Source organism: Molothrus aeneus, chromosome 7 (assembly GCF_037042795.1).
Source record: "Molothrus aeneus isolate 106 chromosome 7, BPBGC_Maene_1.0, whole genome shotgun sequence".
Classification (NCBI taxonomy): Eukaryota; Metazoa; Chordata; class Aves; order Passeriformes; family Icteridae; genus Molothrus; species Molothrus aeneus.
Window position 1 is genome coordinate 6,080,613 of NC_089652.1, and position 25,602 is coordinate 6,106,214.

The 25,602-nt window shown below is 39.9% G+C and overlaps 1 protein-coding gene across 2 annotated transcripts in view; it reads right to left on the reverse strand.

The window, feature by feature from the left end:
* The window catches only part of PCNT (pericentrin), a 70,357-nt gene that overhangs the window by 30,720 nt on the left and 14,035 nt on the right, over positions 1–25,602 (reverse strand). For both annotated transcript variants that reach the window (XM_066553259.1, XM_066553258.1), the window contains exons 8-29: positions 25,487–25,579; positions 25,098–25,274; positions 23,870–24,125; positions 22,017–22,075; positions 21,668–21,842; positions 20,942–21,078; positions 20,298–20,409; positions 19,325–19,357; positions 17,456–17,720; positions 17,128–17,215; positions 16,367–16,583; positions 15,251–15,489; positions 13,876–14,342; positions 12,178–12,754; positions 11,312–11,545; positions 10,217–10,381; positions 8,451–8,597; positions 7,751–7,902; positions 5,911–6,125; positions 5,241–5,467; positions 3,808–3,970; positions 3,212–3,355 (exon numbers count right to left, since the gene is read on the reverse strand). In XM_066553259.1, the coding sequence (XP_066409356.1) occupies positions 3,212–3,355; positions 3,808–3,970; positions 5,241–5,467; positions 5,911–6,125; positions 7,751–7,902; positions 8,451–8,597; positions 10,217–10,381; positions 11,312–11,545; positions 12,178–12,754; positions 13,876–14,342; positions 15,251–15,489; positions 16,367–16,583; positions 17,128–17,215; positions 17,456–17,720; positions 19,325–19,357; positions 20,298–20,409; positions 20,942–21,078; positions 21,668–21,842; positions 22,017–22,075; positions 23,870–24,125; positions 25,098–25,274; positions 25,487–25,579 (4,342 nt within the window). The remainder of the gene's footprint in view (positions 1–3,211; positions 3,356–3,807; positions 3,971–5,240; positions 5,468–5,910; positions 6,126–7,750; positions 7,903–8,450; positions 8,598–10,216; positions 10,382–11,311; positions 11,546–12,177; positions 12,755–13,875; positions 14,343–15,250; positions 15,490–16,366; positions 16,584–17,127; positions 17,216–17,455; positions 17,721–19,324; positions 19,358–20,297; positions 20,410–20,941; positions 21,079–21,667; positions 21,843–22,016; positions 22,076–23,869; positions 24,126–25,097; positions 25,275–25,486; positions 25,580–25,602) is intronic.

Here is a 25,602-nt window from a genome sequence, read left to right on the forward strand (position 1 = left end):
TGATTCCTGACCTAATGTCATTACAAGCTGCTCTTATAAATCTTGGCTACCACAGCCTACCTACAACATTTTTTCTAGGGCTTCATTATCCACAGATATTTAATGACATGTCTAGACCCTTGATACTAAGCAAAAAATCATGAAAATTTCCATGTTCATGTACCAAAAAGTGTCACAGGCTTAGAATAATGGAACAATATTTACACTGCACATTGGGGAAAATGTCACCACAGTGAGGATAATGGAAAACAATGTGAAGAGTCTGTGCATTCATTGGCTCTGGAAATCAAAATAAGCCAGACAAAGAGCAACAAGGAAAGTCTGGGACAAAAACATGGACTACATGAGCTCTTGAGCTCCACAACAACCCTGTTGTGGGTTACAGTTACACTCCAACTACATTTCACTCCAAGCACTAATTATAGACTATGTAATAACCACAGTGCAATCACTGGGACACACTCCCTACTTTTTATTTTATTTTTAAATAATGACAAGTTCATTTGGTTGTGGATGTAACTCAGGCTCTGGCAGAATGCATGAAGTGAAGACTCTGTCCTAATTACTCTCCCAGTCCCCTTGGAGCTGAATTGCACATACCATCTATTATCTGTACCACATAATGCAACAGAAAAAACCCACAAAACCCAACAATATCTGAATTCTACTAGGGCATCCAATCCCAGCCAGAGGTGCATGACAGAGAATCACTTTTGCCAAGCAGGAGATGGGAATAATGTGAATAAAATAGCACTCTAGTGTATTTACTAACACATGGTGCAGAGAGGAGGGCAAGGTCAGGTGCTAGAGATATTTATGATGATAGAGATATTTGGACACCCAAAGGAAGGTCATGGATTCATGAATTCAGATTGATCCTGAAGAAAAGAACTGGTATTTGGGAAAACAAGCACAAGAATTTTGCCTGCTATATCCTTGAAAGAAACATTGATGGCTTCTTTTTAGCTTCCAGAGGAACACTAGTGCTTTATGAGGAACAAAATAATGATTAGGTAACACTGACCTACACACTCAGTCACATCCTTAGACAGAAATGTAAATTAATTGAAAAAAAATAATTAGGCAAGTAGATTTTACCTGGAATCAGCAGTATTTCATAGAAAGCAAGTATCAAATTTTGGCAACCTATAAACTCAATCTTACTGGCAAATTTTAAAAATCTTTTTTGAAGCACATGTTCCCCAAGTGTATAAATAGGATTTCAAGCAACACACCAAGAGATCGTCAGCTCACAGATTTGTTGCTTTGTAGAGACAAACCTATTTCATTAATGCTACTGCACATCATGCAACTCCCCTTGGAAAAGGCCCCAGCACACTCCTTCCCACTCCCCAGATCATTAGCAAATGCCAAGCTCCATTCCAAAAGAGTTTGAATTAGCAAGGCCATTCTACTCACATTAGTACTCCACATGAAAACCAGGAGATGTCAGCTTTTCAAGGAATAAGCCCATGTCAATCAGCTCCAAGCAATATGATTGATATTTATCATGTTTTCCACATACTACAAACAATTCCAAACCTGAGGAAAAGTACTACAGATGGCTTGGGTGGGGGAAAGGGGATGGATTTCAGGACTTGGCCCTTGCAGCAAAAGTAACAGTTCAAGTTCTAAGGAGCTGCTGGCAAGGGCTGGGCTGCAGCTCCTGGGAGAATGTCAATCCCAAAATACACCATAACCAACTCTGTTCTACAGAGGGCAGCAGCAAATTGCAGGACAGTGAGGTGGATACCAAAAATAGGTTAAATTAAAAATAGTGTTTGAGGGAGATCTGAGTGGACAGAAGGAATAAAGATACAGTAATGGCTAAGAAAGTTCAGTGCAGCTTTTTGACTCTAACAGGAATTTACCTACATAACTTTTTGTTCACCTGAGTGATTTGGTTTACTCAGTTCATACTCTTAGGGGAAAAGAAAAAGTCCAAACACAAGATACAGTATATACACAAGAATCTATGAATATATATATATGGGTATAAATAAAATGAATCTAAAAAACAATAGGAGAATTATATTTTGAGTAGAACACAAAATAATCACGTCAGCTATGAATTTATCAGATTTAAGTGTTAGCCACTCAGGAGTTAAGTATGCAAACTTCAGGAGGAACAAAAATTTCTCTTTCAATTTGGCATCTACAAATTTGACTACAGCACTTCACTTCCAAAATTAGTGTATAACTCTAAGGATCCTTCCTGCTTATTTCTGCTTTCTTCTTTCATTTCTTTACTAGCCTTCCCTACCATTCTGCTTTTACTTTTTCTGACCTATCAATCCATTCAGTTACATATCTCTCATCTCCCTTAGATGTCCTTCAGTTCTTGCTGTACTTTTTTTAGCTCAGTTTCATGTCACCTCAAATATTATTCTTTTTCCCCTCCCTTCTTTAACTTCATTTACTCATTTGGACAGCTGACTTCGTATCACTAGAAGCTCACAGCCAGCTTGCAACCCACTCCATCCCCTCAAAAAAAACAAAGTTGGCAAAAACAAAGACAATGGCACAATGCACTTTAAGCCTGATGGCAGCAAAACATCTTTGTCACTTCAAATAGTCATTATTGAATGGAATATTCCTAATTTTCCATCACAGAAGTCATAGCTTTTTATGGTCAAGTTACTTATAAACCCAGTAACCTGTTAGGCCTAATTATTAAGTACTATTCCTCATTGTTAAAACAAAAGTTATCAATTCATTCACTCAGTGTTACAGCAACACAGCAAGAAAAAAAAATCCACACTTGTCATTACAAACCTGAACCTTCTTTTTGTGCTACATTAGCAACAGGTGCTCCTAGAAATCAAAACACAGACATGTGGACAAGATGAATAGGGAGGGCATTGTGATCCATTTCATCTTCTAGACCACCAAAACCACAAATGGAACACAGAGAAGTGCAAGGGGACACAGAGAAGTGCAAGGGGACACAGAGAAGTGCAAGGGGACACAGAGAAGTGCAGGGGACACAGAGTGCCAGCCTTTAGGTATTTCATCTTTATCGTGCTCCAAAGCTCCTGAAGAGCTTGATCCATGTCTGTAGAGCTTTCTGCCTTTACAGGAAGACCCCCTCACCTGTGTACCAGTCTGAGCTGCTCACCAGGTCCTCTGATCCATGACAGGAGGACACTGCAACGTGCCCTGACTGCAGACAACTTTGCTGTGAGCTAATCATGCTGTACTCTCTACTCACCAAGAATTGCCTGCTCCTGGGTGAGCTCCTGGAAGCGTTCCCTCATGTTCTCCAGCTCCACAACAAGACGACGCTCAGATTCCTCTTTCAGGTTTAAGGCCTCTTCCAACGCAGCTTTTTCTGCAACGTAGCCTTCAATAATGCCTGGAAGCCAAATCAGAATGCAAATAAAGCCATAGACAAACTCATCCACTGGGAAGAAGCAGTAAAAAACCAATTTTTGCCAAACAATGGAAGGTGACATAAAAAGGAAGTAGTAAAAGATGATTTATGTTTATACTGTAGCTAGGCTTTTGAATATCTTAAGGAATAAAATGTACTAGTTAATATATTCTAAGATTATCAAGATTTTATGAGGCTGACACATCAAAGTGTCTCCACATCTGTAGGATTCAAAGGTGGAACATGAAGCTTTGATGGCTTGGGATGAGCTTACAACATATCCTCTGCTAAGAGCTCATGTTTCAAGAAACAACCTCCAGAAAGTAAGATCAAATATTAGATTTAGAGCCCAAGAAATCCAGGAAACAGAAAGCACATTACAAATGTTGGGAAGAACAAGCTGTGAGCAAATGACACTGCAATCCATCTCTTACCCTCTGCCTTATGGAGCTCTAGTGCCAGCTGGTTCTTGGCCTCACTCTCCTCACTGAGGCACTCCATCAGCTCCTGGTGCTGACTCACCACCTGCGCCGTCTCCCGATTGCGGCGGCTGAACTCCTCCTCAAACTGGGCATGGTTTTCATGCATCTTCTCCAGCTGCAAGTGAATAATTGCCCCACCATCAGACCTCAGATGCACATGCAAGGTAATAGTACCAAAGACATTTCAACAAAAACCTCAAATATTTAGTAACATTTATGCATTAAGGTACAAGTTTTGAACTTTCATTTTAGTACTAAGCTGACTTTGCCCAAAACCTCTGGACACTTGGGTGAATCCCTGTGCTTGCATACCAGTATTTCTGCCACAAGCCTTGCTTAGGAACCTAAGTGTCTTCACCGTGCACAAAAAAGAAACACCTCCCTATTGGCTAAACTGCTTAGCTTGACACTTCCTGAGCCACTTGAAACTCAAAGTATCCTTACACTTAAATTCTTTAAGAGATTCAGTCATGTCTAATAGACAGTGAAGTCCATACATGATCAGGTTTCCAAGGAACACCCCCAGCAAGCAAAGTATGCTGGATCACAGGTGATGAGTGTCACCTAGAACCCAGATCTGCCACGGCTTGGGCAAGTGCTTTAACCACAAGTTAGCTATGTCTCAGTGGAAGCATCATCAGTACCTAAAAGTAAATTCATGCACCTCATTCTAAGAACGACTGAAGATGGTGAATATACATTTCACATAGACACATATCTCTGGGTTTGACAAAATACCCAATGAGTAGATCAATTTCAGACATGTTTTTCCCCTTCCCATCATCTCTTCCATTAGGGACTTCCTTATCCAACAAACTAATGATTGTCACACTAAATGAAATCCTCAGATGTATACAGTGCTTGTGAAACTACCCCAGATGTGCAGTCTAGACACTGTAAAACTCAGTATGGAAACACTCAAGTTCTTCTATGATACTAAGTGCATCTCCTTCTGTCACAATTAAAGCAGCATATAATTACAAGAACATTTGTTTGCTGCTATCTACATATTCCCAAAGCATTTTGACATTGGACTATTGGACTGAGTTTTCCTGAACCCACTTATCAGTGTTGAAAAGGCATCAGTGTGAAGTGTGATAAAACATCCTCAAAACAACTCCTTGTCTCCTGAAGTTTCCAAAAGAATTTAAAATCCTAGTTTAAATCTACTTCAGGTGACCAATTTATTGCCTTCCCACAGGATCTGTTAAAAGGTTAAATACACAGCCTTAAAACTGATTTCACATTTCTAGTGTTACACAAAAAATCACGGAATGGTTTGGTTTGAAAGGGACCTTTCAAGACCAGCTAGTTCCAAACCCCTGCCATGAGCAGGGACATCTTCCATCAGACCAGGTTGACTCTGTACAGATGAAAAGCTTTACTTGTTTAGTTGACTCTGTAACCAGTTCCAGAAGTCTCTCCACTGCAGTGCGCAAACGATGACAAATTTTCAGTATCGCTTCTTCACTTTCACAGGCCAATTCTGGCTTTGCAAAAACACTTTCACATAAGTATTGGCTCAACTCAGACACCTCATCAGTCCCTGGAGACAGCTGGTTGTCTTCTGTCAGAGTTTCATCAAGCAGCTCCTCTACTGCAAACAAGGAAGCTATTGGAAAACACAGAAAAGTGACAGCTAGCCACAAAACTGGTCACACAGATGACTGACATCAGGCAGTGACATGGACCTGGACATGCACCACAAGAAACTTGGACCCATCAACAATTCAATGTTGAAAAATCATGAGGGTTTTTCACAAGGTTTGGCAATCTTGTGCTATACATCAGGACCTGGAACTCTGCATTCACCAAGTCCATCTTTCCTGCCCCATGATCTATCCAAGCTTTTCTAACAACATTGTAGGAGTTGCACTATTAAAAGAATTAAACTGAGAGAATGCTGGTAGACACTATCTTCAGTGTGGACCAGCTTTGAAAGACACAAACATTGCAAATATTCTCTTTCTGATCCTCATCCAAACTAAAGGATCTGAAAAGGCAGTTTTCAAGAACACGAATTGACTACATCCAGTTTTGCTGATTAGTACTCACCTTTTTCTAGGTGATGGTTTTCTTTGGCTTTGAAATACTGCATGAATCCCATTTCTTCCATAATACTCTGAGCTTCTTTAGAATCTCCAGAAGCCAGACTGTCATCAAGGCAAAGACCAATCTTGCTACAAATGAGGTCCTCAATAACTACTGTGGCCTTCACCACTTCCATAAGCAGTTTCAAAACGTGCTGATAAGAGTCACGCAGTTTTTCCCTAGAACACAAACATATTGAACATCTGAAAAATTGCACACACTTGATTTGAAAGACACTTGGAACCTACTGTAAACCTGACAGTCTAAAATGGGCATCTGCCACAGTTGGGCAGTTATCAGTGAAGATCACTCAGATGACTCATAAAAAACAGGTCATTTTAAAAGAGTTGGCACAGCTGATGCCTTGTGGAGGCTGACCTGGAACAGAGGCCAGACAGAGTTAAAGAATAAAGCAGGGATTTATTAAAAAGCCTCAATGGATCCACCTTGGGCAGCACAAGAGCCCAGCCAGGGCTGCACCCAAGATGAACCAAAATGGTCACAAAATGGACACCTGGTCACAGGGTCTCTCACTTTTATAATTTCTGGTCCATTTGAATATTGGAGTTAATTGTCCAGTTACAGCTTTAGCCCATCTGCTTGTTTTTCTCTCCTCAGCCCATGTTGTTTATGCTCTTGGGCCTGAGATTTGGATCATTTGTCCTTGGTCCCCAGCTAGAGAAGGAATTGTTTTTTCTCCCTACTCTGTGAAGGGAGCTCACCATCCCCTAATATGAAGCTCAGAATTACACATAAAAGCAGTATAGAATCCGAAAAATATAAAAGCTAAAATCACAACAAAACACCTTGGTCATCTGCACAGGCAGATCACACTACAGTCACAAGCACCTCAGCCTTCCATACCCGTGGAAGCACCAACAAGGAAGACACTACTACAGTATGAGGAACAAGGAGTCTACTACTACAGTATCAGTGACATCAAAATAACTAGAGGGTGTTTTGGTAGACCTGACAACAAAAACTCTGTTTCTATTAAGGAAAATATTTTAGTTTTAAGATTAACACTAAGCCAGTTTCTGAAAGATGAGAAAGGGAATTCTTGAAGCTTATTCAATATGACAGCTTCTCTAAACCCCATGACATGTCAAACCAATCCACTCCATCTGAAAGCCTCTTGGTCACAGAACCTCTCACCATTATTTTAGATTTTTCCAAGATTAGAGACAGTAGAAACTCCAAAACACCCAAATCTTCATCATGCTGAAAGAAAAAATGTGTGAATCTATAAAATTAGAGGGTTTTAGGAAAGCTGTAAAAGGCAGGCTTTTGGGGTATTGTATTTGGAATAAGCAAGCATTGTTTTAACCAAAGCTACGTGTGCTTATGGTGATTAGATAGAACTACTGTCAATATGCTTTGGCTTCATGTGATTGGTCTAGAAGCTTATAAAGTATGCTGTAACATGAAGTTTTCTGGCCTGCTGCCTGGATTGTGAGCTGTTAGCATCTTTCCATTGATATAACTATGTAATGAGACTGATGCTGAAAAAAATCAACAGCTCAAGGCTCTTTCCATAGCAGCCCCATCCTGTTCATGTCTGTAAATAAACCCCCTGCTGGCATCAAAAATGAGCAAGGAAAAAACCCAACTTGCTCTTAATGTCAGAATAGGTTGATAACTGAAAAAACCTCAAAATAATTTACAAATAAAAACAACACATAATCCTTCAACACTACTATTTTGAGCTGGCTTCATTTTGCCTAGTTATTGATTTCTTTAAGAGAAGTGAGAAAACAAGCAAATAGAAAAGCACTAAGCATTATGTAACCAAAGCTGAACAAACCTTTCCTCCTTGGAGTGCTCAATATCAGACCTCAGCAAGGCCACCAAATTTGCTTCTTCTTGGTTTTCCCTGCCCTGCCACTGAAGGAGTGTCTGCAGTTCAGAGTTGGTCTCCCCTATTTCATGCTTTAAGGAGGCCACTTTCTTTTCCAGCTGTGGAAGTACAGTGAAAACACAACAAAGTCAACAATTTCACCTAAACTTTGCTTTATAAACTCTACTTGAAAACGAGTTCCTAGAAAAATTATTTCTCTCCTTACATTTATTTTTTCAGGTGACACCTATACCAGATTAAAACATATGATTAAATATAAATAAAAATACATATTTGTATGTGTATACCTACCCCCACCTCCAGATTTTGCTGCCAAACAAATGACTGCCATTGTCAGAAACTCTGTCTCATCAGTAAACTAGCAAATAAGTCAAAATTTCTATTTGGGAGAAAACTGCCAAGACAGACAAGCATTCTGCTCCCATGCCAACATTTTCAATCCTCATCAAGTCCTACAAGAAGAGCTTGAAAGAGTAAGGCATTCCCAGTCAGGAAATTCTTAGTGTTACTCTGTTTGCCCCTAGTCTAACATATCACAAGAATTATACCTTCAGTCTCTCTACAAACATTGAGGCAGAGAGCCCTGTGCTAAAATATAGCCCCAAAAGCACATTTAAAAGCTAGGTTTAAAGTATTCTCTCCACACCTGGTTAATTATTGCTTCACTTTCCTGCAGCTGGGCTGATAACATTTCTTGTTCCTTTTGGTGAGCAGCCTGTGCCTTCTCCCTCTCCTGAATCAACATCTGCTCCTTGTCATGTAGTGATGACTTTTTTTCAGCTTCAAATTCTTCCTGCATAAATCACATATACTTGGATTTACTGAGAGAAGAAAAAAATGCCCAAACACCACCACCATCCTCCAAATAAAACCTCAAACATCCCCTGTATTTTTTCTGTATGCTTTAGAAGTACACATTTTGCCTCTCAGAATAAAAAGCAGTAACTTACATAACACCTCCAAACAACAAAATTATGCTGAAACTGTGATCAAATCAAAAATAGTGAAGCCAGCAGAGCCAGGGCAGTGACTGTCCTTCTGTACTTAGCACTGATGAGGCACAATTTTATCTATGAACACCCATACACTCTAATGTGATGGCCAACTGTTTTTTTGAATTGGCTGGCAAGTCAAGAAAATAGCTTTTCCCCATGGGAAGAAATAAGACTTGAGAGCAGAAGACCTGCAGTCACCCAAGGTGACATGGATCCTTGGCAGAAGACTGAGCCAGTCTTTGCCCCATACTCTGGCAGTTAGGAAGGTAAAAATGGGCTGACACAAAGGGGTAGGATGACCTTCTTTGACCTAGAACATGGCATCTGTGGACAAAACCTCTGAAGCAGCCTGCTTGTTCTTCTCAGAAACACTTAGGGGTTAAGTCAGAGCACAGACAGCAATTCTAAACACCTCAAATCTGCTAGGGAGGCAGAGGGAACAAACCAAGGGAACAGGCTGGCATGAAGAGAACTGCATAAGCAGCACAGGGGAGTGGGAAGGGAAAGGCTTGCTATAAAAACCTGTATCAGCCCACAACACAGCTCAGTCTGACACTGCAAGGAGATCCAGCCAGTCTGGTTAGCAAGTCCATGGGGCAAAAAACCCAGCTGAATCCACAGACAGCTGCACCAGCAGGAGAATTAGCCCTGGAAAAGTCTCAAGAGAAAGTGAAATTTCTGGTGCTGCAAATGCTAATTAAGGCAGCATAAGAGAAAAAAGTAGGGATCATTTCTGGAGTTTCTGTGTAACCCTCAGTCCAGTCCCAGCTTCTGGGGTTCAGCTGAGGACAGCAGTGCCAAATATACCTGCAGCAGCTTTTCAGGACACACTTGTGCCCTCTGTCTCAAAAGACAGCTGCACCAGCCAGAGAGAGGTCAAACACTGATCAGGACTACACAGAGGGCCAGAGGCAGGGAACATCTTGAAAATATTTATCATGAGTAACATGTAACAACAAGCTGTCTCACAGAGTTCACTGCCATCACACACTTGGTAAAACCTTAGATAATCCTGAATATTTTGCCACAAAGACACAGTAGGTGCAGTAGATGTGGGATGACTGAAGGGCACAGTCTCTGCAGACACTAAGAAGAAGAAGTCTCAAATGACAAACTGAACATGTACACAAGGAATGGTGCTTAGAGCATGCTCCACTGATTGTTTTGGTTTTGGCTGAAGGACACCTCCTATCCAGTTCAGGACTTGAAGACAATCCTCAGGTAAGACAACTGCTCACTGCAGAACACTGCTTTATTTCCAATGCTGTTTTTCTAGTTCTAACATTATGAAGCATGGGAGAGATCTCACTCAGACTCCATTTTAGAGGCTAAAGAACAAATCTTACACCAAATGCTCTTTTTTCAGTGAAACACACTCCCAGTGCTTACTCAGAAGAGCATTTTTACCAGAGCCTACCTTCAGCTGTGCAATCTGCTGTTCCAGCAGCAACTCTGACTGACACTTCAACAGCTCAATCTCCTCCTGGAACTGAAGCTGCTGCTTCAATTTTACCTCCTCAAATTGAGCCAGAAGAGCTGTTCTCACAGATTTTACTTCAGAAGCTGATGCAGAAGCATACAGCTGCAAAAAAGGAAGGAATATAAAATATTTTAGCCACAGTGTTAGAATTAAGGAAAAATGAATCCAAACCAAACCCATCAAGCTAAACCAAATTCTGAAAGGTACATTCACAGTCCTCAAGGTCATACAGGGCTGCTGTCTATCACCATGCTGAGTATAGAAAAAAAAGCAGTTGATAAAAATAGATAAGCAACCAGGCATTAGGTATCAAGTATCTCCTGTATTCATGAGACCATCAGGTCAGACTAACAAAGTATTCCTGACTTACTCTTTCCAACAGACACTTCTCTAAAAGAAATTCAAAAAAATAAAGAGGAAAGAGAGGGAGAGAAACACAGGGAGAGCATGTTTTGTTAAGATGTGATTTCCCTTGTTCAAATGGGAGCAAGCATTAAACATTTAAATCTCAATTTAATGCAATTATCCTGGGATACAGCAGTGAAAGGTTTGAGAGATTTTTGGTCATCTAGGGTTTTTTCCCCTACTATTTTCTCTAAGAAGGGTCACTGTAGTCATCAGAACACAAATCCTGTTTCTAGGATGATGTGCTTGAAGACTGAATCACCTATAGAACCTCCCAGGAAACTAATGAAACTTCCTCCCCTGGCAATCTATTCTTTTAAAAGTGATTTAAGAGTTATTTGGAACATTATAACATTTTCAATTTAGTAAGTGAAAAAGCAAAAGTGAGTAATATTTCAACTTAATGTGTTCTGTGGTTATAGCTGGATAAAGCTCATTTTGTTTGTGACTTTTCCTACTATATGAGTGTAATATAACACCAGTGGCTGCTTGCATCTGCACAAGTCAGATTGTGTCCTCTTAGTGTCAGCACTATTAAAAAAAATTCCATAACCATCTAACCAAAACTGAATTTACTTTCTGATAAACATGGATTGTTCAGGGTTTAGGTATTAGCAGCATTCTGACCTCTTGCTCACGTTCATGCTGTGCTTTGAGTTTCCCCAGTTCTTCTTCCAGCTCCCTGGAGTACTGTTCCTTATGTTTCCTCATATCTGCCTCATGAAGATCCTGAAGCTCTTGGAGTGCTTTCCTGTGCCTTTCCTCCATCTGCAACACTTGCTCACGTAACAGATCCAGAGCCAGACGTTTTTCTTCTTCCAGCAACTGCCTCTGGTTTCGAAGAGCTGTGTTCAGATCATCCTGTGTAAGCAGTAATTAAAAAAAGGGGAGGGGAAAAAAGAAGTACAATTATCTTTGCAAGCCATTTGTTAAGCACATATCCTGATGTACCAAAGCTTTTGAAGTAAACAGGAGCAATATTGTTTGATGAAGGATGAGCATACATATATATACATACTCTCTAAAACATTTCAATGGGTTTATTTTTCTTATCTAGCAGAAGTTTTGTAAATCCTTCCTTATTTGGAAGGATCTTTAGATTCCTAGAGATGTGGTTTAACCTTCAGAATTGCATTTACTTTGGTCTAATCACTTTCTGAAGAATTACACAGTAGCTCTACCAGGGAGAGAAGGTCTGAGCAACCAAATGGAGACCCTCCAATCTTAAACACATAAAAGATATACTTCATTTGTGCTTTTTTCAGAAATTATACAGAAAACTGAATAGAGAGAGCATTTGGGGCAGGAATCAACAGATGGATTTAATTTTCAGCTGGGGTTTCCTGTTTCAGCTCATAATATGGCCCCACACAATGTGTCAGTGCTGGCACAAAGAGGTTGTGAAAATATCCCCTGGGAACAAAGGAAAAGGTGATCCCACACAATGTGTCATGAAATTTCATCTCCTATGCCAGGTTTTCTTTCTCACTCACCTTATGAGCTTCTTCTGCTTCAAGAGCCATGGTTTTAAGCTTTTCCATATTAGCAGTAGCTAGCTCAATTTTCAAATTATTCTGGGAAAGCTGAAGTTCTTCAGCATGCTTCAATTTCAGTATCTCCATCTCCCGAAGCAGCTGTGCCTGATGGATTTTATCCTGTTCTTGGAGCTGCTCCCTGTGCTGCAGCTGTAGCTTCTCCAGAGCCCTACAGTGTTCATCTCTTATAGTCTGAATTTCAGATAGGTAGGAAGATTCCAAGGAATCCAGATTTGATAAGTGTTTAATCTCCAGCTCATCGATTTGGGCCTGATGCTTTGCCTGTAGTTCAGCAACACAACTTTCAAGCTGAATCTGCTGTTTACTTTCCAGTGTAGATTTAAGTGTCTCAATTTCAGCTTGGTGTTTTGCCTGCAAATCAGCTGTCAAAGACAAAATCTGCTGTTTGTGCTTCTCCTCTAACTGCTGACTTTGGAGTTCCAGCTCATCCACATGTTTCTCTTTCAGCTTTTGGAGAAGAATCTCTTGCTCAGTTGTGAATTTCTGAGTCATTGCTTTGTGCTCCTCCATAAACCTGTATTATTTCCAAGAAAATTAAGAGACTATTGTCACAGAAGTCACTTTTTAAAAATAATTTAGCTAATAAATGATAACCCAAGAAAAATAAATAGACCTCACTTAGTCTTCACAAGTTTTACTTGATGCTTCAAATACAGAACTAAATTCAAAGCAAGCCACAACAATGATTTCATAGCCACACAATTAAAGGTCTCTACAATGTCACTTGGGAGTAGCTGGTTATTACTAGAGCAACTGGGCACCCCTATTAACTTAGAAATACAGAGAAATATATTTGAGAAGTACTGCCATGACAGTATCTCATGGTGAATACATTGCTCCATCTCAAATGTGTTGTCTGCAAATAAATGAACTGTCATAACAAACACCTCTAAACACATCTGGTAAAGACAGACATAAAACCACTGTGAAGGTCTGTGTGGGACAGCTGGGGGTTCCTCCAAACCCAGCTGAGTTCTGCTTAAAGCTTGATGCAGAAGATTGAGTATCTGAAGTACTGCCCTTTACTGCAATCAGTAACTTGAGTATTTTTGCATGCAGACACCAATAACTAAAAAAAACCAGTTATCTAAAAGTTAAGTTGCTGCTTTCAGTGCTTTCTTACAGTCACTTGCCAGTCTTGTTCTGTGAACATACTTTTGGGGAGGGAAGAAGGGATAATTTTGAAGCAATGCATTCAAATACCAACAAGTGGTTGTTTACTTCCCTTAATTCACTTGAAACAACAGGTGTAGGAAAGGGAAGAAAAACAGGAGTTCCAGGCATCTAACCTGAAGTAAAGAATACCAAAGGGGGCCCCATCAACCTCAGCATTCAATGGTTAGCACGAGTTTCATTCACCAGGAAAAGCTTGTTTACATTCATTGCAATTGTTTAAAATCATTCAGAGAATTTTTCCACTTCTGTGTCCTGTTACACTTCTCTTTGAAGGCTGGTATATGATTTCCAGCTTGGTTGTACTCCTAGCAGGCAAAACTTGACTACATTTTATTTGCTAGACTAGATGAACTGCCTTTACAGATAGTGCCATCAAGTGACAACTTTGCACTATCACTCTAAGTCTAAAATAAGACAAAGCAACTCTACCAGTGAGTGAACTTCTAAGGGGAAACTTACTTGTTTTGTGCCTCCAGGAGTTTCAGTGCACATTCTTCCTGCAGACAGAGTGTGGCCTTTTCCATTTCTTTTGCCATGAGGGCTTTGGCTGCCTCCAGGTCAGCTTCATATTGCTGCTGAACTTTCTGCACAGCCTGAGCACCTGCAAGGCTGTCCTCCAGCTGCTGCAAGTTGTTTTGCTGCTCCTTCACCAGCTTCTCCAGCTCCAGAATTTTGGCAGCTTGGTGATCTTGAAGTTGAATCATTTCAGCTTCACGGAGTTCAAACTGTTTTTGTAAGTTCTGCTTCTCAGATTCTGCTCTAGTTTGCAGTTCTGTGTGCAATAGTGATAGCTTCTCTTCTGCTAGGATTCTCTGGGCCTCACTTTCACACTGCCATTTTTTCTCCTTTTCTTTGTACATATTCTCTATTTTCTGGACTTCTTCTCTTAATTCCTTTTTGTGATCCTCAGCAATTTGATATTTTACCTGTGAAGACAATTATGTAAAAAGGAAAAAGAATAAACCACTGAAACCAAACTGAAATGTGTCAACACTCTCAGGCATTTAAGGTCTTGAAAAGAATAAATTCCTGTACTGAAGTAGCCCTTCCTACTGTAAGTGAGGCTGAAATGACAATTTATAAACTGACATGGATTAAATTCAATGCATTATTTAAGAATGAATTTGGGTTATGAAGATAAGAAAAAATTAAGGCAGAATTCTTGAATTACTATGGTACTCATACTCTATGTTGATTTCTCTTGAGGTCACTTATCTTCTTTTCAGGAGTTCCACTTATACAGCTATGGGCATCTTAGGTGTTTATATTATGCATGAAGAAAAATCCCCTTTAAACTTCTCCTTTTAAAAGGCACATAAAAAGCATGTAGCACAACAACAGAAGCCAAAGTAGCAAATGATTGCTCCATTAGAGAAAGCAAAAAAAGACTCTCTCTGGCTTTCTCCAACAGTTTCTAAGCCTGGAGAAAGATACACATATCCATGGCTCTTTAAAAAGGGTGGAAAGGAGGACTTGATAAATAAGAACTTCACCCATCTAATTCTCCTAAGCATTCAAATATGCAGCAATTTAAGCAATGAATTAAATAATGAATGCCAAGTTTATCCTCAGCTGGAAGAGCTGATTTAACATGTAAGAGTGATGGTGCTGTGTATGAGTGTCTCAGCTCTCAGACTTTGAGGTGCAAGAGTCACCCCAAAACAGAAGTGTATTCCAACATTTGTGTCCACCCAAGCAAGGCCATTCAAAGCTTTAGCTGCTATCCCCAAACCAGGGACTTGGAAATTCAAGTGCTGCTTCTCCCTCCCATGGCCTTCCCACCAGGCTGGAACTTGCCCAACTCTACACAAAACAGTTCTGTAGTACAAATTACTTTTTCCATTTCTTCTTTCAGATGCTTTTCATTTTGCTCAGAAGAATCTTTTTGTTTTATAAGCTCTTCCTTTAAATGCCTTATTTCCTCTGAGAGCTCTGCAATATGCTGTTTCTCAGAGTTGAAGAGAGCAAGCTTGGCTTTGTGCTCTTCCTCCAGCACAGACACTCGCTCAGCCACCTCCACCTCAACCTGACGTGCCACATCTTCAACACTCTGGAGACACAGTTTGGTGACTTCTGGAAAGGGAAAAAAAAAAAAAAAACAGAAGAAAAATCTAAGCCAGACAATAAAATGACATACTGGAATTTATTTTAACAGCTGCTGTTGATGCATAGAAAAAAAGCTGAATGTTTTTGGCTGTGGAATTTATCAGTATCCAAGCTAAATACAGGACAAGGAGAACCCCTTAGCTGGATGATTTTATACTCTGTTCCATTTTATCACTACCTTGGGAATTTACCAGTATTAACATACATAAAATAGTCACAAAACCTGTGGCAGGACCTCCCTCCTTATCTGCAGCAGCCAGAGGAGCAGAATTTCTTTCTGGGCAATGTAACGGCAGATTTATGGAAGTTTTATCTCCTCTTTTGCACATTATACTTACACAAAGCATTTCACCAGAAGTCAGATGGGACAAATCTCTAAACATTCTAATTGAAGCAGTTTTGATATCCTCTCAAGTATTAAAAATAAATAATTGAAGATAAGAAATATAAGTGCAAATTAAAATAGCTCTACTAATCCTTTTAACCAACATACAGTGGAACATAATTATACCCATGTGTGTTAAAGTAGTTATGCATTGTTGGTCCAAATGTCTGTATGACAGTGCCCTTCTAGGCATCCAAAATGGAAACTTGATCAACTCCTTTGAGGAACTGCTCCACAGTTGTAGTAGCTTTTACTACAGAGTAAGCAACTTCAGGTCACCACATCTTCAGAAGTGTAACTCAACGTGCCCTTAAGTGCTCAATGAAAGGGATTAACATCTGTTAAATGTTCCCCATAGTAAAATAATAAGTTGAAAACTTGCTCAGATAAGCCTGTTTAAAGAAAACTATAAGCCACACAAGCAGCTTACTGTTTCCCTTCCCAGTCTGGCCATCCTACCTTTAGACTGTTCTTCTGAAAGTTGGGCATGGAGCTGCTCAAGTTCTAAACCATGCTTTCTTTTCAAGGCCTCAGTTTCTGTTGCATATTTTTCTGACAGATCCATCTTCATTTTCATCAGGTCTTCTTTATACTGAAGTGCAAGAGAGGATCTCAAGGAGTCCAATTCATGCTTGTGCTGTTCTGTAAGTTGTAGCTGCAAACAGGCAAGTTCTTCCTACAGAAATAAAGGGTTAGGAAGAGATCTTCAGCATCTAAGAAACCATGGTGAGAAACTCTCAATGAGAGAAAGCAAAATTGCTTTTCCAAACTCTTAGTCAACTTGAACCAAGTTGAGTAAAAATGTTGAGATCTTCAGTTACAGCAAGGTGCATGAAAATAGAGGCATAAATCTAAGAGGGGCCAATCAGCATCTTGGTTTTAAGAGAATAAGGACAGGAACAATTACTACCAGCATGATAAAGAGAAACACCACAAATTCTGCCCTGGTGTAGAAGAACTGCTAAGTTCCTTACCCAGCACAGGATAACCCAAACAGCACATAAAATTACAGAGCACTGTTGTAGCTGTTCTACTCTACAGCCTCTCTGAGGCTGAGAGCTATTTAAAGTTGGTAATTCATAACATTGTTGTCAAAAATAATTAAGCCCTACTAAACACCTACAATTAATTTTCTCTTTGCAAGAGCTAGGAATTAGATATCAATTCTCATACAGGTCATATAAAGAACAGTAGAGCCTTCAATATATCACAAATCCTACCTGTTGCTGGTCAAGTTGCTGGTTTAGCTGATCAAGTGCAACACTTCTCTCTTCCTCAGCAGTCTCTTCCAAAAGTGACACAGCAGACCTGAGAAAAGGGTTTTAAAGTTGAAGACTGTGCTATGTCATGAATTCAAGTCATATTTTCTTGATGATTGATGGTGTAGTACTGAAAGTAGGCAAAGGGCAACTGTAACAACTGCTCAGGACTGGGCCATCACCTAATGCTCAATCCCAATAGGTTTAGATGCTAACAGCATCTTTTATGCTAAAGAAAAATAAAATGGAAGCACGCTGTCACAAAATGAAAGGAAAAAGAACAGATCACCTGATGTCCCCTGCTTGATCTTGACTCATTTCCAACTCTGGCAGTGAAGAGTCCATCAGCTCTTGTGGTCTCTGATGCAACAAAGTCAATTCCTTTTTGTAGTTTTCTTCAGCAACAATTAACTTGTTTTCAAAATGAAGTCTCATTTGTTCCAATTCAGCTTTGTGCTCCCTGTTTCTCTGCTGAAGCTGCTGTTCAAACTCCTGTTTTAAACACTCTATTTCTTCTACCTGTGATGCTCGAGCCAGGAGCTGCTCTTTTAGCTCTGCAACAAAGGCAAAACCAACACAAGCACTAAGAACACATCTCTTGAGGCCAAGTCATTCTGAGAAGATTAAGTTCAGTTACCAAGTGTCAGTGGTGTAGGAATGGCATTGTCCCATTCGTATTTCCCCTAAAAACACCACAAGCCACTCCCTTCTCAATGGGGAGTCACAAAAGGCAGAGATGGCAGGTTGAGGTAAGAACCATTTACTGGAAATAGCAATGAGATAGGAAATGTCTTCTGAGGAAGGAATTTTTGTCTGTTAGAAGTTCATTCTCAGTTACACTGCATTCAGAGAAACTATCCTCATGCTAATCAAAATCAAAACCACCAGTACAGTTAGCTCTCATTGTTTTCTTGCAGTCCAGGACTAGGCTGGTAACAAGCAGAGTCCTGCACTACTGCTTAATCTTCACACCTCCTTGCTGCTGTAGCACCCAGAAGCAATAAATTATTCAAGAACATTTAAATTGCTCCAGGCCAAACCATCCAAACAAAACCAAACTGAGCATAAACTGTGCAGAAAACCAAAAATCACCAGAAGGAAAAGAAAATGATACTTGAATGATGGTTCATTACCCATAGTGTGCTCAGAGGCTGAACTGACTGGATTAAAAGAATCAACCAATAAAGCAGGAATGCAGCAAAAAGCAGCTACCAAGGCTGGTTCAGCAAGCTGCCCTCCTTCCAGGGAGTAAGAACTGCAGCCTTTTCATTAGCCCTCTGGGAGCTTTATTCCCCACCTTCTGTATTAAAGTAGCAGTAACACTTAGGTAAGTTAAAAGGTAGGTAAAAAGGGAAAAAAAATCTCAAGAGAGATAAGCTTTCCCCATAGCTCAAGTTTCCAAATAATTCAAGTTAAGTTAAATCCCCAAAGAATCACTGGGGATTCTTCTTCAGTGGGATCACTTCCCACTGAAGAGGGAAATAGATTTCAAGAAGAAAGAACTTGGAGAAGTTCCTTAAAAAGAAACAACTTGCCTGGAGAAAAGCAGTTGCTTACAATACACAGGAGAAACTCAAGAAAAGTTGATGGAAACCGAGGATGCCATCCAGGAGCAACACAACTGATTGTCACAATGTGGTTTTGTGTAGCAAACCAGAAAATGCATTTGTGGCATGAAAAAATGCTCACAATGCAAACGCCAACAGAAACAGTAAGAGAAGAAATAAGTGTTCAAGGCCAGGTTGGATGGGGCTTGGATTGTGGAATGTGTCCCTGCCCATGGCAGGGGTTGGAATGAGGTGATCTTTAGGGTCCCTTCCAACCCAAACCACTCCATAATTCTGTCAAGTCCATGGTTCAAGCCTTCTTCCAAAGGGAGAAGCTGCCAGGCACAGGGACCAGAGGAATCAAGTGCCAAGAAGTGACACCAGCAATGAGGTAGGCAGGGCAAGTCCAATCTGACATAGGTAGGTTTTGCCTACCAGCAAAGACTACTAGCACCCAATTTAACCCAATTTTCAAAACCATGAAACCCAAGTGTTTCATGGTTGGAATCCTACCATGAACCCAAAGGCATGGTCAAATCAGCACTCAAATCAAGAGCAGCAGAGTAAAACAAAATACCTTTAAGATCTCACACACCAAAAGAGATCCTCACCTGGATCATGGGCCTGCATTCTGGTCTCACCACCTTCATGAAAGATGAAAATAGAAAGGGTCCAAAGAAAGGGATTGTGAGTGGTTAGTAACATAGAAAAACATATGAAATGTTAAAGGTTAGGGCTACAGGGAAGAATTCCAGCAAATACTATGAAATGCTATGTACTATAATTCTGTTATACCAAAACAAAAAGATGAAATAGCTAAGGTAAAGTCTGCCTAATAGAAAAATTTACTTATTTAGGGTATGACCAAACCAAACAAAACCCTAATACAATTCAAAAGCTACCCAAAGTTATATTATTCAGAATATCTGAAATAGCATTTGAAGTATGTTACATGTGCCTTCTGTTCTAACTACCCCACCAGAACTCAAGAACCTCATTTTAGAGTCTCAACACAAGAACACTGGCAGAGTCATGGTCTCCAGCTTTCCTTTTTCCCCAGAAGTTCTTCAGTGTGTTATACTGTCTGTGCACACACATCTAAGACATGTTCTATTTTATTTCAAAAGTCTATGTCACCTCCAACCACTACACTGCAAAACTGGCTGTTTTATTTAATACACCTGGCTCTTGAAACAGAAGTACAAATAGGAGCATGTTATTGCACTGACCAGCATTTTCTCCAGTTTTTAATTACATGATCCTTAATTTGACATTTCAATGAAAAAGCTTTAGTTTTAACTGAATGTTTTTATAGTGTGCAGGAATGGAGTGAGAAGGGAAAGGAAAAGCACAGGAGTAAGCTTTTCCCCACAGTCATACCATGCTTTTTCACACTGCAGAACCTGTCATCTGACACTAACTCACCTCAACCTAGAGACACATCACTGGGCTACAACCCACTGACACTGTGGCCTTGCTGTGTGTTTCTGGTAAAACAGCTAAAAGCATTTTGTGTCAAAAATGTGTCCATCTGTACGAAGAAAAGGCAAAAAATGAAATAAAATGCATCAGTTATGAACATACCACTTAGCTCTTGTCGATTTGCTCGGGTACTGTCAAGCTGAGACCAAAGCTGCCTCATTTCTTCTTGGGACTGAACCTTGAGCTGCTCATGCTTGACCTGAAGCTGGTCCAGCTACAAAAAAAACCATGTTAAAAGCAAAAAAAACCCATCCCACCACAACTTGTTAAACAGTTTTGTTCTAAGGGCTTATTTTACACTCAAGAGACACTTCTGTCAGAACTAAGTGGAAACAGTGACAACACCGCTCTCAGCTCCTGACAGTATCAGAGATGCTGAGTAGCAGCATCTCTTAACTCTTACACCCACTCCTCTGAGAGGGAAGAATTTGTTCCTGATGCCATAAGTATCTCCACTGGCAAAAAAGTAAGGCATTAGCCAGATAAAAACAAAATGTGAGAACCATAAAATTAGGAATATAAATATGGATGAAGAGATGGCACCAAATGGCACAAAGGCATCTGCATTCCAAAGATTTTGAACCCCTATGGAAACTCCCAGAGTATTTACCTGCTTCATGATGCATTTTGCTTTTGCAGTAACATCCCTAAACACAAACAGGTCACCCAAATGATATGTATATGATCTAGTTTTGTAACATAAAGAGAAATCAACTACTCTAAACTACTAAAGAAATGTAACTTACCTCCTTCTGAAGATCCTCTTCTTTTTCTTGGCTTTTCATCTTTATGTCTTCTAGGAGTTGATTATGTTCAGCCTGCAGCTGTTCTTGTAACTTTGTGATGGCTAACTGGTGTTGCCTCTCCAATTCTATACATTTCACTAAAATGAAAAATCAGTTCTGTTACTCCCTCATCTCAGTTAATGAATAACCTGTACGATTTCTGTGCAACAAAAATAGAAATGTATTTTCTCTAGCTTAAGCAATAGATATCAGGGAATCACAGCAATGCTTGACAGTAAAGTATTTGCAAATCAAATTATTTCCATGCACTGCTTTGTTGTTCTCTGCATCCCACACTGTTAGTTAGCTAAGAGACAAGCAATTGTTCCATTAAGCTTTAACTATCCACAAGCCAAATGCAATTTTTTGCTAGACAAAGCTTCTTTTAATATTAACCACAATTTTTATTAACTCAGCAACTGTCAGAACAGGTTTTCAGATGGGAGCAAATCAGCACTTCCCTTTAATATTCACCTTGCATCTCATACTCCGTGGAAGTTGAAATGCAACAATGCTATCCAGGTTTTAAACCATTTTTCATTTACAACCATGTCTAGACAGTCTCATGCCATTGTCCCAGTTTTTAAACAAGGCTACATAAATACAGCTTGTATTTGCTTTTATACATGATGTAAAATCAATGTCTCTGTTCAATAAAACAGCTGCCTCCCAGAGCATGATACTTACTTTTAGATTGTACATTCTCAACAGAAAGAAGCCCCAGCTCTGCTCTGACTTTTTCCAGATCCATTTCCAGAGATTTCTGCAGTGCAATCATCTCAGCCTGATGTTTTTCACACAGCTCCTCACAGACCTTTTGTAAACGTCTATCAGACTCGAACTCCCAGTCTCTTTTGAGGGTCTAAGAGAGTAAAACATGCATTATATTAAAGCAAACACGTTTAGTAAATTAATGATTCTTATTCTCCATTTATTTGTCCTTTGCAATAAATCTGTAGCAGATCTGGGACTTGTACCAGCTCTTGTTTTCTGAAAGCACCTTTCTTTTTTCTTGTATAAAGAACAGAATTTGTACCTCTAATGCCTGGACATGTGTCTCTTCCATTTCCAATTCTATTTTCTTTCTCTGGTCAACTGTGAAATAAAACACTTATTAATAAGTTTACATAAAATAGTGTTAAATAGTAAGTAGAAATATGAATGAGATTACAATTTTCAACATCAAACTCAGGACTTCAATGGGCAGGCATAGAGCAGAGTAAGATGCTGGGTTCTAGCCACACCTGCTGTTATGTTACATCCCACTATTTCACTTTCATTTTAGAAAAGAAGCATTCTAGAACTTAGAAAGCTGCAACAACAATTCAGAAAGTAAAGTTCCATTTAATTAGTAAAGGCTGCTTAAGTCTACAGAGAACATGATACTAAAAAGTAAACATATAAATGAATATTGATGTCATTTTAACATTTCACTGCACACCACTATGAGCACAGAATCTCCAGAAAGACAGAAGGAGTAGCATGCAGCAGCAGCAGGGAGCAAACTTCAAAATCTCTTCTACAAATGAATAGTAAAAAAGACTGCAAGACAGATGCCACTATCTGCTCAGTTACCACTGACACCAACAGATTCTTCCTTTCCAGTTCCTCCCTTGATTAATTCCAGCTTCTTGTTTGCCCCCTTTTTTGATTTGAAGGAACCTTGTAAAAGCCTATCAGCCACGTTGCCTAGGCTTATTTATGATATTTAATAGTTTATAATATGCAACCATTATTAAAAGCCTTTCCATGGGAAAGAAAAACTTCAACTGGTATTAAGTTACACTGGTAAAACACAATTTAACAGCATTGATATCAAGAACTGCATCTTGACCTCCTCCTGCTCCCAGATCCCAGCACTGACTGTGCTGTCAGTTCACTGCACTACTGGTGGTAACAAATGGTTTCCTACTTTTAGGTCAAAAAGAGACTCTTAAATGAAAGTTTTCTTTTCTCTTAGGGAAGGACAACTAGAGGAATGGTTTCTAAGCCTTATTGCAGAGCTCAGAAGGGTGTGATGAGAGTGCAGAGTCTGGCTGGAGGCCTGCAATTAGCAGTGTTCCTCAGGGATCCATCTGAATGCAAGGAAAAACTTCTTTACTGTGAGGGTGACAGAGCCCCATAACTGGCTGCCCAGAGAGGCTGTGGAGCCTTTTTCTCTGCAGATATTCCAAACATGCCTGGACACAATCCTGTGCAAATTGCTCTCAGTAAACCTGCTCTAGTAGGGGGTTTGATGATCTCCAGAGAGCCCTTCCAGCCCAACCAGCCAGTGATTCTGTAAACTTCTTCAGTGAGGGGCTGCAAGATTCCCCTTTCTCCAGAAACTCCTCAAGCTCTGCCATACAGGCCAAAACTGGCCTGACCTGCAAAGAGGTAAACTTCCCAAGCAATGCCAAGAGCATCCTCAGCAGGCCTTCAGTACTATGAGGTGCAATTGCCCTCTTGCTTATGCCAAAACAGAGTCTTAGATGAAGTGCATCTCCAAGGACACCCAGCTACAGGTTCTCACTGAGCCTTTCAGCCCCTTCCCCACTCCTTCCTAACACTGACAGGCTAAGCCAGGAAGCACTCCCATATCTTCTCACAAAGATAACAGAGTGCTGACTTAGGGCAAGAAAAACAAAAGGGATAAGAGCTCTACTCCCTGCACTGAACAAGTTCTTTGTGAGAACTTGGTTTAAAGCCTCCTGAAAGAAAGCAGTTCAGTTTAGCACTAATTTACAGATGAATAACAACTAAACTTAGGTCTGCACAGCTTCATTTTCATATATAAAACATGCACTCTTGCCCATATTAGAGGTAACACCAGCTGTCACTCCCAGGCCAGCTCTACACCAAGACAGGAACCTGTGCAGGAAGAAAACACTTATTCCCCAGCTTTAATACCTAGCTCCTGCTGATACTTGGACTTAAGGTCATCTTTTTCCTTCAGACACTGCTCTTTGATCCTCTCCCACTCCAGCTGGTGGCGGCTCTGCAGAATGGCGATCTCCTGAGCACGTTTGTCATTGAGCATCTCCCGCAGCTCCATCAGGGCAGTCTCCTTCTCTTTCCTCAAGTTGGACTGTGTAAGCTCCAGCTGAGAGGTGTGCAGATTGTTTAAGGTCAGGCGTAAAGCTTCCAGTTCAAGGCTGTGCAGTGTCTGCAGTGGAGTAAAAAAGGGTTTCTCCCTCCCCTCTAATGAAATGTGCTTGCTTTTTCAGCACCAGTTCCAGTTTTCACTATTTAACACATCTAAGTTTTGCCTTTCTGTACTTGGAGATGGATTCTTTGTGGCAAGGACCCTTAAAGGAACCCTCAAACTAAGCTGCTATAATGATATTTGGATGTTTTCAGTGCATTGGAAAAGGCTTTCCTTACCTGCCTCTCAATTTCCTACACAATATCCTGTAGCTGTCCACTTCCTCACATCAAAGTAGAATACAAGCTCACCCCAGCCGTTCACTGTCTACTGAAAGAACTCCTTACGTGTGCTGCTGTTTATAATTTGTTAACAAAGTAAAGTTCTAAGTGATATTGGAGAAGTAGAAATAAAATTCATCACTCCTCAATTCTTAAGTGAACTACCCAGTGTACCAACAGGTTGTAATTAGACTTAACACTAGACATTTTTCCCATTTCCACTTTGCACTTAGTAGAAATGTTCAAAAACCCAGGAAACATACAGAAGTAAAAGTCAGGTTTTCACACTGTAGCACTCCTAATTATTAATAGTGGGATAATTAAAAAGTGGGAGGGGTTTACATCCTTTATAAAATTAACTTGTTAAACTTGCCAAGACAAAAAAATACAAAGCTGTTTTTTCTCTCTTAAAATCATCAGTTTAAATATCCAGTTTTCTTCAGAATGAACATGAAAATAGAATTAATATTAAAATATATATTAAAATAGATATCAAATATAAAAAAGTGAGGATTCTGGAGAACTCCTCTAAAATATATCTACTAACAGCCACCAAGATAACACTCCTTTTCCTTTGGTTGCAGCACCATGTGAAATAGCATGTGTAATACCCACAAAAATTAAGGAGAAGGCTCCTTGATTTCTGTGTATGCTGGAGATCACCAAGTCAGCTAAGAACTATATTAATGACTGTGAGATTTCTTGGTTTTACCTGGGATTGGAGCTGAGCTTGCTCCTGCTCTGCTCTGTGTGTAGCTGCCATTTGCTGCTGGAGTTCATCTAAAAGGTGCCTCTGTTCCTCCTTGAGCTCAGCACGGAGCTTCTCCATTTCCTCTGCATGTTGAGCAGCCAGCTCAGAGATTTCCCGATCGTGCTCCCGTTCATGAACCTGCAGAGAACACTCTGATGAAAAGCTTTCTTCAAAATATGATTGTTTAGCCCTAATTATGGAGCAAGAGTTCTCCCCCCCTCCTGGCCCCAAATCAGAAACATCGAATAAAACGATAAACAGAATTTTGCATCTCTAAAATGTTTACACTGCTCACATGACAATGCAAAATTACTTTATTTTTCCAAAATAAACCAAATTACAGCACATACCTTTTTTATTACCGCAATCTCTTCCTTTCTTATTTCTTCCAACTTCTGTTGCTCTTCCACTTTGTCTTTTATTTCAGCATTTAACTCTTTGATCTGCAAACAGGCATACAAACATT